General features: G+C 34.7%; 1 protein-coding gene across 1 annotated transcript; it reads left to right on the forward strand.

Annotated features, from left to right (window-relative positions):
* The first annotated feature begins 10492 nt into the window (after window positions 1–10492).
* rprml (reprimo-like) lies at window positions 10493–11946 on the forward strand. The gene has a single exon (XM_024271357.2). The coding sequence runs from the start codon at window positions 10956–10958 to the stop codon at window positions 11289–11291; it is 336 nt and encodes a 111-aa protein (XP_024127125.1). The 5' UTR covers window positions 10493–10955; the 3' UTR covers window positions 11292–11946.
* The last annotated feature ends 955 nt before the right edge of the window (window positions 11947–12901 follow it).

Here is a 12901-nt window from a genome sequence, read left to right on the forward strand (position 1 = left end):
AAAACTCTCAGTAACCTAAACTAGTCAAAAGGTTAACCTGTTGCTAAAATACAAACTAAACTCTAAATGAACCAATAAAAGCCTCAGTAGATGACAAATTAGCAAAAAATGTTAGCATGTCGCTAAAATAAAACTTTATAAATTAACCTATAAAAACCTCAGTAGACAAAAAAATGGCTAAAATGTTAGCATGTTGCTAAAATTTAAGTTAAACTCCAAATTAGCATAAAAAAACCTCAGTAGATGCCAAGTTAGCACAAAAAAGCACATTGCTTAAATACTAGCTAAACTCTACAATAGCCTAAAATTATCAGTAACCTAAACTAGTCAAAAACATTAGCCTGTTGCTAAAATAGAACTCTAAATTAGCCTATAAAAACCTCAGTGGACAGTAAACTAGCCAAAATGTTAGCATGTTGCTAAAATATTAGCTAAACTCCAAATTAGCATAAAAAACCTCAGTAGATGCCAAATTAGCCAAAAAAAGCTAGCACATTGCTTAAATTCCAGATAAACTCCGATATAGGCCTAAAATTCTTAGTAACCTAAATTAGCCTAAATTATTAGCATGTAGCTAAAATATTAGCTAAAGTCCAAATTAGCATAAAAAACCTCAGTAAATGCCAAGTTAGCCAAAAAATAAAAAAGCTAGCACATAACTTAAATACTAGTTAGACTCCAAAATAACCTAAAACTCTCAGTAACCTAAACTAGTCAAAAGGTTAACCTGTTGCTAAAATACAAACTAAACTCTAAATGAACCAATAAAAGCCTCAGTTAATGAAAAATTAGCAAAAATGTTAGCAAGTTGTTAAAATAAAACTTTAAATTAACCCATAAAAATCTCAGTAGACAAAAAATTAGCTAAAACGTTAGCATGTTGCCAAAATAATAGCTAAACTCCAAATTGACATAAAAAACCTTAGTAGATGCCAAGTTAGCACCAAAAAAAGCACATTGCTCAAATACTAGCTAATTTCTAAAATAACCTAAAATTCTCAGTAACCTAAACTAGTCAAAAATGTTAGCAAGTCGCCAAAAGAGAACTCTAAAATAGCCTAAAATTCTCAGTAACCTAAACTAGTCAAAAACTTTAGCCTGTTGCTAAAATAGAACTCTAAATTAGCCTATAAAAACCTCAGTAGACGGTAAATTAGCCAAAATGTTAGCATGTTGCTAAAATATTAGCTAAACTCCAAATTAGCATAAAAAACCTCAGTAGATGCCAAGTTAGCAAAAAACAAACAAACAAACAAAAAACGCACATTGCTTGAATACTAGCTAAACAATAAAATAGCCTACATTTCTCAGTAGCCTAAACTAGTCAAAAACGTTAGCCTGTTGCTAAACTGGAAGCTAAACTCCAAATTAACCTATAAAAACCTCAGTAGATCAAAAATGAGCAAAAAACCTTAGCCTGTTGCTAAAATAGAACTCTAAATTAATGTATAAAAGCCTCTGTACACAATAAATTAGCCAAAAATCTTAGCATGTTGCTAAAATAGAACTCTAAATTAACCTATAAAAGCCTTTGTAGACAATAAATTAGCCAAAAATCTTAGCATGTTGCTAAAATATTGGCTAAACTCCAAGTTAGCCAAAAAACAAAAAAAGCTAGCACTTAGCCTAAATACTAGCTAAACTCTACAATAGCCTAATATTCTGAGTAACCTAAACTAGTCAATAATGTAGCCATGTAGAGGGAGAAGGTCTGACCTCCGTTGCAGATCTTTCCGGAGCCTTCTCAACGTTTCATTTTCAGGGAACTGGTATGATAACGCCATCAGACAAAATCAGTGTTTGGCTTACCAGAGCCGGCACACGCTTCCCCGCTCTGCTGGGTTCAACCGGCAGCTGTGAGGGTCAAGTGGGGCCAATAAGAGCTTTCCTCAAGTGAATTGTTTGAAATAGGTCACACAATCGCAGATGTGGTTGAAGGTGTGTTTGTGATCTTTGCAATCTGATCAGCCTTTTTTCTTTTTTAGCAGCTCAGGATCTGCAGCTTACATCTCTGCCCTCTGAGACCTCAACGGGGAAGAAAGAAAGCAAACATTAAAATTTAACTGAAAAGACATTAGAGCAGAGAAAAGGGAAAATTTAAAGTCTGCTGGTAACTACAAAAGGGAAAAAGAAAAACGTGGCGACTCAAGGGACAGAGAACACACAAAATCATATTATCTCACATGTGGAGATGCATCTAAATGGAAATTAAGTAGACAGCTGATGTCGAAATGCAGATGATCTCTGCACTCAAGAGCCAGCGCAGGAATTTCTTTAATTAGATTCATGAAATCTGTGATCTCGATCCTTAAAAAAAATAAAAAATAAGTTCCCTTCAGCCTGAAAGGGGTGCAGCCACACTTACATACCCCTGCAAATCAGGGGAATTGAGTCATTATCTCCTTCTCTGATGAAGAATGGTTGCTGGGGGTTAATGTGGGTTCGACCTTCTGCTGCGGAGCCTCTGCAATTTGTATCAGTAAGTGATTAATGACTGTGTTTACTCTGGGAAGTCCCAAAGGTTTACAGACCTTCAGAAATTCAACGTTTTCTCCCTGCAAGACATTTTTTTATTTTTCAAAATAAAAGCACATCCCTGCAACGGATTTGCTTTAATCATCTCATTCCAGTTTCGTCTAATCAGAGACAGAAATTTGACAAAAACAGGACAGAAACAGAAGCCCTTTGTCAGCAGAGATGATGTATGGATGAAAAGTGTTAAAAAAGAGAAGGGGTGGGTAACCACGTCTCTGTTGCTAAGGATGTCTGTGCTTAGTTTTGGTTGCTAGGCTTCCAGTCCCCCTATCTTCTTTTTGGTAAAAACTTCCCCTTTTTTTCCTTCAGCTGCAATTTAAGGGTAATTTGCAGCCGTGGCCAGCACTGAAATGATTCTGGGAACACCTGTGTGCGCCCCACATCTGTCTGAGGTGGTTAAATCATTTAGAAAACACGTTTTACTGGAAATAGAGAAAACTAAAGCAAGAAGAGGAATGGAAAAAAAATTGACACAAAAATGAGTATTAGCAATTTAATGTTTAAAAAATTCTGTGAAACCAAATGCTGCTTTTCTTTTTTGTTCCTTAACAACAGTATGTTCTCATTTTAATGAATACACATTAAAATACAAGTTTGCTTTTTATTCTAATATTTCTCACCTGAAATCCTTCATGTGCTGTTAAACCGTTTTAGGTTTAAGCCCATACCACCTTAAAAAAAATATATGTTTTGATTGTTACAGTTTGAAAATCCTTTATTGATTGCTTCATTAAAAAAAGGAAAATACGACACAATTTGTCATCTAGGTTTTGAGGTTCTCTTGGATTGTTTAGGCAAAAAGGAATTGTGAAAATTTGTATTTATGTTTTTGCGACTGCTATATTTAAATAAACTATTGTGTTTTTATTGACATAAATTAAACATAAACATGAAGAGAAAATTGCTTTTTTTATATTAAATAATTAATGACCTTTGACAGAGTTTTTCTTGATTTCCTTTCAAAATAAAAGACTTCCTGCACCATAAGATCATGTTGATGCAGCAAAAGCAGTAGGACATTTAAAGTCATCAATAATTAAAAAACAATTTATTTGACTGTTTCTGGTGCCTTCTAGCCACAAATTCATAAATATAATTAACAAAAACTAAATCAGACCCATACCATATATTAAAACCACGAGGATCAAAAATAGAAATCTGCTTTTTAATCCAGTGGATTATGACTTAATGTGGCTTTAATTCTGGTTGTGATTACTGACAATAAATTGATTTTCTGTGATGAATTAAGCTCAAAATAAATTCCAAATGTGTCAGAATGACCTTGATAAACTACAAAGGATTGATGGAGAATTACGGCTACTGTTGTTAGGATCCTCGTTGAATGATTCATAACATCCTTCAACTCTTGGTCAATGAGTTGAATAAAGTTTAAGTTAATTTACTTTTTTTACTTTACTACTTACTTTACCAAATTAGCCAAAAAAGCTAGCACATTGCTTAAAACTCCAACATAGCCTAAAATTCTCAGTAACCTAAATTATTAAAAAATGTTAGCATGTTGCTACGACATTAGCTAAAGTCCAAATTAGCATAAGAAAACCTCAGTAGATGCCAAGTTAGCCAAAAATAAAAATGCTAGTTCATTGCTTAAATACTAGCTAGACTCCAAAATAGCCTAAAATTCTCAGTAGTCTAAACTAGTTAAAATGTTAACCTGTTGCTAAAATACAAACAAAACTCTAAATGAACCAATAATAGCCTCGGTAGATGAAAAATTAGCCAGAAATGTTAGCATGTCGCTAAAATGGAACTCTAAATTAAGCTATAAAACTTCAGTAGACTAAAAATTAGCTAAAATGTTGGTATGTTGCCAACATAATAGCTAAACCCTAAATTAGCATAAGAAAAACCTCAGTAGATGCCAAGTTAGCCAAAAATAAAAATGCTAGTTCATTGCTTAAATACTACCTAAACTCCAAAATAGCCTAAAATTCTCAGTAACCTAAACTAGTCAAAAACGTTAGCCTGTTGCTAAAATACAAACTAAACTCTAAATGATCCAATAAAAGCCTCAGTAGATGACAAATTAGCCAAATATGTTAGCATGTCGCTAAAATAGAACTCTAAATTAACCTATAAAAACCTCAGTAGACAAAAAAATTAGCTAAAATGTTAGCATGCTAACATAATAGCTAAACTCCAAATTAGTATAAAAAACCTCAGGAGATGTCAAGTTAGCACAAAAAAGCACATTGCTTAAATTCTAGCTAAACTCTAAAATAGTCTAAAATTATCAGTAATCTAAACTAGCCAAAAATGTTAGCCTGTTGCTAAAATACAAACTAAACTCTAAATGAACCAATAAAAGCCTCAGTAGATGACAAATTAGCCAGAAATGTTAGCATTTCGCTAAAATAAAACTCTAAATTAACCTATAAAAACCTCAGTAGAGAAAAAATTAGCTAAAATGTTGGCATGTTGCTAACATAATAGCTAAACCCTAAATTAGCATAAGAAAAACCTCAGTAGATGCCAAGTTAGCCAAAAATAAAAATGCTAGTTCATTGCTTAAATACTACCTAAACTCCAAAATAGCCTAAAATTCTCAGTAACCTAAACTAGTCAAAAATGTTAGCCTGTTGCTAAAATACAAACTAAATTCTAAATGATCCAATAAAAGCCTCAGTAGATGACAAATTAGACAAAAATGTTAGCATCTCGCTAAAATAAAACTCTAAATTAACCTATAAAAACCTCAGTAGACAAAAAATTAGCTAAAATGTTGTCATGTTGCTAACATAATAGCTAAACTCCAAATTAGCATAAAAATCCTCAGTAGATGCCAAGTTAGCACAAAAAAACACAACATTGCTTAAATACTAGCTAAACAATAAGATAGCCTAAAATTCTCAGTAGCCTAAACTAGTCAAACTCTTTGTCAATAAGAATAAAGTTTAAGTTATTTTACTTTTTTTACTTTACTACTTACTTTTAAAATGTTTTAAAAACACTTTATTTTAATCAAAAAGCCACATGTTGCAGACCCGTCTTATGTCATTGACAGATTGTTTTCTATTTCTTTGCACATTTCTGTCACCCATAATTTATTTATTTATTTATTTATTTCAAGCCTAAGTGCACATATAAACTTATTACAAGCATAAAAAACACACTTTTACACACAATCCAACACTTTTATTTCCAAAATGCACTTTTATTTTTATTTTTCTGTTTACACATACATTGTTTTTCCAGCTTAAATTGGGGGTGAAGAACATCAGTTTGGACCACAACCATAACCTCTGAACAAAATAACATAAAATAGGATTATTGGTGACTTTTACAAGTAAAATATGGATGCATATGAGTGGCTTTGCAATGAATTGTTCCCCATTTTCGCCCTTCAACACTGAAACAGGCGGACTAAAAATCCATTTTAGCTCCATCTTGTGGTGATGTATCTTCAAGATAACAAGATATGTCAAATAATAAACTTACTGTAAAACTCTTAGTTCAGGATAACGTTAAAATATAATTTTTTGTCACTTTGCAGTGACTACTCTCATCGCAGATGAACATTAAACAGAAAACGTATCATTGAAGGACTTGTTTGATTGTTTTTTAGTTTGCTTGAAGTCTTTAAATAAACTAAATTGTTCCACAAATTCAAATAACTAGATGTCAATTTGAAGACAGAATTATTGTTTAATGCAATTTACTTTATTTTTTTTTTCTGTCTTTCTGCACTAATTTTGCTAAACTTATATATATATATATATATTTAGCCAAATAATACGGGGTGTCGTTTGTAAATCAGCAAAGTAAAACTTTGACATCGATGTTTGTGGATATTTATCGTGTTTTAGGAGAAAAATAAATTGTTTTTCAAATGCATATTTTCACCTTTTATATTAATGTATTAATAAATGTAAATATTTAGTTAGCAAAGTAAATATTTAATTTTAAGCTAAATATGTATTTCAAAATTATATTAAATATTTAATTTAAATAAATTAGATATTTAGTTAAAACATTAAATGATTAGATGTAATCTAATTGTTTATTTTTCAAAGTAAATAATTAAGTTTTGTTACTAAATATTTAGCTTGGAGCTAAATATCTAGTTCTTTAACTAAATGTTTATTTTTTTTATCTAAATATTTAGTTTTAGACCATATATATGTATATATATAGTTTTAAACTAAATATTTAATTAAAAACTAAATATTTAGTTCTAAGCAAAATATTTAGTTTTAAACTATGTATTTTTTATTACTAAATACTTGCTTTTAACTCTATATTTAATTTTGAACTAAATATTCAGTTTTTATCTAAATATTTAGAATGAATTTAAATATATAGTTCAACACTATATATTTAGTAAAACTAAATATATAATAAAAACTAAATATTTAGTTTAAAACTAAATAGTTTTTGTAACTATATATCTAGAATGGATCTAAATATATAGTTAAAGATCCAAACTAATATTCAGTTTTTAACTAAATATTTAGAAAGGATCTAAATATAAACGTGAAACTAAATATTTAGCTAAAAAAAGAATATATAATTACAAATGATTAACTATTTATTAACTATTTACTAACTAAATATTTAGAAAGGATCTTAATACACAGGTGAAACTGAATATTTAGTAATAAATAATTAAAAACTCAATATTTAGTTACAAAACTGAAATATGTACTTTTTAAATAAATATTCAGATTAAATCTAAATATTTAATTTCAGAAAATTAAATATTTTGTTTGTTAACTAAATATATAATTTTAAGATAAATATTTTTCTTGACAAATAAATATTTTGTAATTAAAAGTAACTTTTTTTTCCCCTAAAACATTCTAAATTACCTCTCAGATTTACAAACAGCGCCCCATAAAATAATCCTGTTAGCTCTTGTGTTACTCTCATGTGAAACAACGACTAATATAACTTTATTGGATGATTGTTTTCTCTCAGGTTATAATGACACACATACATATATCTACTTTTAGCTCCCAGCCCAGTCAGCTGCTCCTGGATACGCCTCTGTATTTTCATCTCTTTCCCTTCTCAACCAAAATAACTTCAGCACCCATCTGTCACTGGGTTTAGAGGTCTTCTGTTGCTTAGGAACAAGTTAGACTCTCATGTCCATATATGCAGCCTTATACAGATTTACTGTTTCCACATGTACAGTCGCAGCAACAAAAGGAATCATTTCGGATCTCCTTCCAGGACTGGAGCGCGCGGCGTTCTCCGCTCCGGAGAAGCAACAGGCTCTTGTTGTCAGAGCTTCAACTTCTAATGAGTGACATGGGATTTGATCAAAAACTGCTTAACTGAGTCTTCTTTTGTGAGACACCACATAAATATAAATCGGCTTATTTCAGCATAAAAATCAGCTGATTTAAACTACCGGCTGCATTTTAAAGCTAAACTCCTGTTGCTCCCATCTTTCAGCTCCTTTAACATACGATACTGGAGCCAATCATTGTTTGTACACATGCCTGCAGCTGAAAGCTGCTGACGCACACACCAGGAGCGGCTCTAATTGAATTTCATGGCTTTTGTATTTAACCAAACCTCTGAAAAATCTAACAGGCAGGCCGAAAAACCAAGAAAATTATGCAAAAGTGTGAATTCCCTGAACCGCAGGGCGATTTTACAAAACATTTTAACATTTAAGATCGTAATTAGATGATAAAAATAGAAAAAAAAGATTTATTTTTTTAAGTTTCTTCACAAAACATCACTTATTTTAGGGGAAACTCGTGCATGGGAATGCAAGCACATTGTTTATCACTTCCTCTGATGCAGCCGCTCAATAACTGTGAACTTCCTAAACATGAAGCCTCGTATTATGCATGAATGAGCAGCTCGCAGTGATGAAGGAGAAGAGCACGGGCATCATTTCCACTGATACACAAACATTGTTTACTTGGGGCTCCCTGGTGGCTCGTTTGTCTTTATAGAGGAAGCTGCAGGGGCATCACGTCCACTTAAAGACCGCAGCTTCCAACAGATGGAGAAAAGAAAATAAAAGAGTGAGAATGTTGCTCAAAGATTTCCTTTTGGTCGCAGTCTAGAAAAAAGGCACTTTTTCTGATTCAATTAGGCTGTCCTAATGATGAGTTTCATTTCCATTTGTTTTAAATCTATTTTAAATGTGTTCCCAGTGGTTTTTTAATTAGGATTTTTCCATTTTTAGCCTAAAATAATAATTAAAAAAAAACAGTGTTGTCTTCTAGGATATAGTTTCTGCAGAGCGGCAGTAGCTCATTACAAATTTGTCTCTGTGTTGGGGCCATTGACTGTATATAGAGAACTGGACTGAATAGGTGTGACGTCACCCATAGAAAACGTCTTACCTCCGGCTCCAAGGAAATGAAGCCAATTCAGTTGGAGCCAGGCCACTGTGATTGGTCCAAATCGGTCTGAGTCAATTTGTATATAGAGAACTGGACTGAGTGACTCCTCCCCCCTCGTGTTCCAAACAGGAAGTACCCACTGGTCGCAGGAAGCCAAAATCCTGTAGACTTGTATTGAGAAATAAACAGTTATTACAGAATGACCATTCTTGATTTTTTACAACTTTTTGGTAATCCTAATTTTTAATCATATTTTTTAATTATCGAAAGTTATTGAAGTCATAAACTGACCAATCAGATGCCTCAGTAAATTGAACGCTTCATTTTACAGATTATTCCGAGCCTGCTTTCAGGGTGTGGACTTCAAACAAGCTCACTCATGATTAGTGATAGTAGTTACCATAGAAACATGACTCAGAAATTGACTGTATATGGAGAAGTGGACATTGTAGGTGTGATGTCATTCATAAAAACTACTTACTTTCAGTTACAACTAAATGAAGTCAATTCAGTCACCATTTTTCCACGATGTGTCCGTTGCCATATTGGAACCAGACACCCTCAGTAAGCCGTGATTGGTCCGTATCGTAACATTTCTATGGCAACCACTCTCTAGAGAGCAGGTTAGAAGGCCACACCCCTTCCACTGAACAGAGGCTCAGGAGAATCTGTTGATTTGGACGTTTGACACAAGGCCACCTACTTTTATTGAGCCATCATTTTTTTAGCTTGAATAACCAAAAATATCGCAAAAAAAAGCATTAGCAAGAACCAGTTAGAAACTTTAGCAAAACAATAATTTTTATTCTGACAAATATGATTTATGCATATTTATCAATAGAAGTCTATGGGGATTTGGCTTCCTGGAAACGCCAAATACTTTCTATTTGTAACGCAAGCAGGGAGGAGTCACTCAGTCCAGTTCTCTCTATACAGTCAGTGACTCTAACCAATCAATGACGTCTGGCTCCAACATGGCGAACACAAAATGGCAATTGAATTGGCTTCAATTTTCGCTGGAGCCCGATTTAAGGCATTTTCTACTGGTGACATCACACCCGCTCTGTCCAGTTCTCAGTGTACAGTCAATGGTTGAGAGGTGGTTAGCACTGTTGTCTCACAGTAAGAAGATCCTGGTTTTAGTCCCGTCCTTGCATGGGTATTCCAAAAAGTGCGTTGTGACGATGACGGCCTGTCTTAGGGTGTACCCTGCCTCCGCCCAACAGTACAGTCTCCGGTAACTCTGTGACCCCGAAAATGACATAAAAATGGATGGATGTGATAGAAACTGAGTTGTGGGGAGGGAGTAACCCCGCTCCCTCTCCCATCACCCATAACGGTGCAGGGAGTTTGTGTCCCACCTAGTGTATTTTCTATATCATAAATAGGATCTTTACAAATATATTTTTTATATCTGTTTCTGATTCACAATAATTTGATTTAAAAAATTCACTTTTCTTTATGGATGCACTTTTTTTACAGATCTTTCACAGATTTTACAGATTTTTTTTAAGGTCTCCAACTTTCTTCCTATTTGCTGCAGACAATCAAAGTTGAGAATAATTACGAATCCTTTTTGACTTTTGAGAATTTCTTTTTTGTGTTCCAGTTCAGTCTCGATCATTCATGAAAACTAACTTTAAGTTAGTGTGCAAATTCCAAAAATAAAAGTACCTGCTGGCACCTGATCAGCTCCTCCACTGATGGATGGTGGCGCGTCAAAGGGGGAACTCGTGCTTTAAAAGGCAGCGCAGGGGGAGCGCACGCGGGCGAGCAGGGAGTGTCCTTCATCACACCACAGGGAAAGAGGGTCACACTTTACTCGCTGTCAGGAAGAGGCTCCCAGCATCCCAACACCTCGGACTTCTCTTGAAGAAGAAACTTATTTTTGTTTGCGGCGAATTGGCTGGCGATGCTTGACGCGCTCATTACGCACTGAAGAAACAGCACGAGAGCGCCTTTCTTCCTCTTTAGTTTCTTTATTTTTCTGCCTAACAGTCACATGAAGCAACTTTTCGCCCGGACTCCAGGTTTTGTGGTGAGACTGTGTCCCTGCCAGCCGGAGTTGCTGCTGAAAACCTGCGCGGAAACATGAATGTGTCTCTCTTTAACGTGACTCAGGACGCGCTCTTTAACGGCAGTCAGACCCTCACCGACGCTCTGGCCACATACTCGAGCAACAGCACGGACGACGTGGTGACCGGAGACGGCGGAGGCTCGCTGGTGCTCCTGCAGGAGGAGCGCAAACTCTTCGTCATGCGCGTGGTGCAGATCGCGGTTCTGTGCGTCCTGTCGCTCACCGTCATGTTCGGCATTTTCTTCCTCGGTTGCAACCTGATGATCAAATCAGAGAGCATGATTAACTTCCTGGTGAAAGACCGGAGACCGTCCAAAGACGTGGAGACCGTCATGGTGGGGCTCAGCTAGGGCGATGGCACCAGACGCCGTGGAGAGACTGCGGGGAGATCCAAAGTTCGTGTCTGCTCAATGTGATCGAAGACGCTCTCTTTGTGTCCCAGACACTAAAGATATGCAAACCTTCACGCTTCCTTCCAAGAAATGACTACAGGCAAGTAGTCCAACGACCAATGTTTGTGCGTAAAGCTTGTGCGTAAAGCTTGTGCGTAAAACCCGGGCAGTTGTTTACACGTCGAATACTTTTGGATGAATTTGATATTGCCAACTTGAACAAAGTGACAACAACGTTTACAAGCTGTTACCTCATGTTTTTTTTTTGTTCTTTATTTTTGTAAAGTCTTTAGGAATATGCCCACGAGCATGTTTGTGAGTTCTAGTTCCACGCCTGCCAGTCTGTGAAAGTGATGGATGTGTGGATTTTCTCTCTACAAAGTATTTTTCTTGGTCTCGTTTGGTAAATTCACTCAGAGCGCCGATGTTTTTGGTCGGCCTTTTTGAAGACAGATTTATGGAGTGCTTGTCGTCATTTTTGGCATGCTCGCGGATCGACCTGTAAAGTGATTTTTGACCCGTTTTGCACTTTTGAAAACCACCAATGCTGCATGAACTTTTTTGTACCAAATTCTTGAAAACGTAGCATGCAATTAAAATACTGAAATGGACACGAATAGCACTGTCTTCTTTTGTAATAAACAGTCACTTTTTGAAAAAAAGGAAATCTTCCAGAACATCTTGAGTTATAAATCTTTTAACTTTAACCGAGTCATCCTTAATTAAAATTTTTTTTTTTCATCACTCAACCCCTCTTTCCCATACGTCATCAGGTTTAATCATGATTTATTGACTAGATTGGGGCATTAAAATGCATTAATGCACTGAATCCTTCTCATAAATATCACAAAAGTTTCAATATTTTGGGGAACTTAAAGTAAAAATACTTATTTTTATATTTTAATTTGATTTTTTTTATAAGCAATTAGCCAAAAATAAGATGGATATTTGTGTTAAAAGTTCCAAAATTAGGATTTTAAATCAATTTATAGCTTGAAAAAGCTTCCTAATTTGTCCCAAAAAAGGTGAAATCTAAAAAAAGGATAAAAGGCGAGACGGTTTGTAGGTATTAAACATGGCTAAATCCAGCCGGGAGCTTCTTGGTTCCCATTTTCTTCCTGCTCCTCCTCTCTCATAAACCCCACTCAGATGCAAACCGATGTTCTCATTATTATTTCAGCACTTGTTAGGCGAGCGCGGGTAGATGAATCCTTACGAACACACCCATGCATTCACACATGGGCCCGTTCACCGGGCACACATGGGACGCCGCTGAGTGCAACAGACCGGCAAAGTCGAACAAAAGTTCTTCAGAGAGGAGCATGAATAAATAAACTCATTAGGCAATTAGAATTTAGTGACTACATCTTCTCTCCCAGAACCAAAACAAGCTGGTTTTTGAGAAAATGGCGCAAATTTTAAGTTCTTCTGGATTATTAGCAGCATGAATTCAGTCAAATATAGAGAAATAGTCATAAAATTCATACAAGATGACTGTTTTTTCTTGGATTTATTGAGAGATTTTTTAAAAAGCTTCAAATTTAGCCAATAAATGTTTGATTTTTGAC

This window comes from Oryzias melastigma, linkage group LG8 (assembly GCF_002922805.2).
Source record: "Oryzias melastigma strain HK-1 linkage group LG8, ASM292280v2, whole genome shotgun sequence".
Lineage (NCBI taxonomy): Eukaryota > Metazoa > Chordata > Actinopteri > Beloniformes > Adrianichthyidae > Oryzias > Oryzias melastigma.

Excerpts from the sequence above, each read along its gene's own strand:
- rprml (XM_024271357.2), top strand. The coding sequence starts at position 10,956 with ATGAATGTGTCTCTCTTTAACGTGACTCAGGACGCGCTCTTTAACGGC.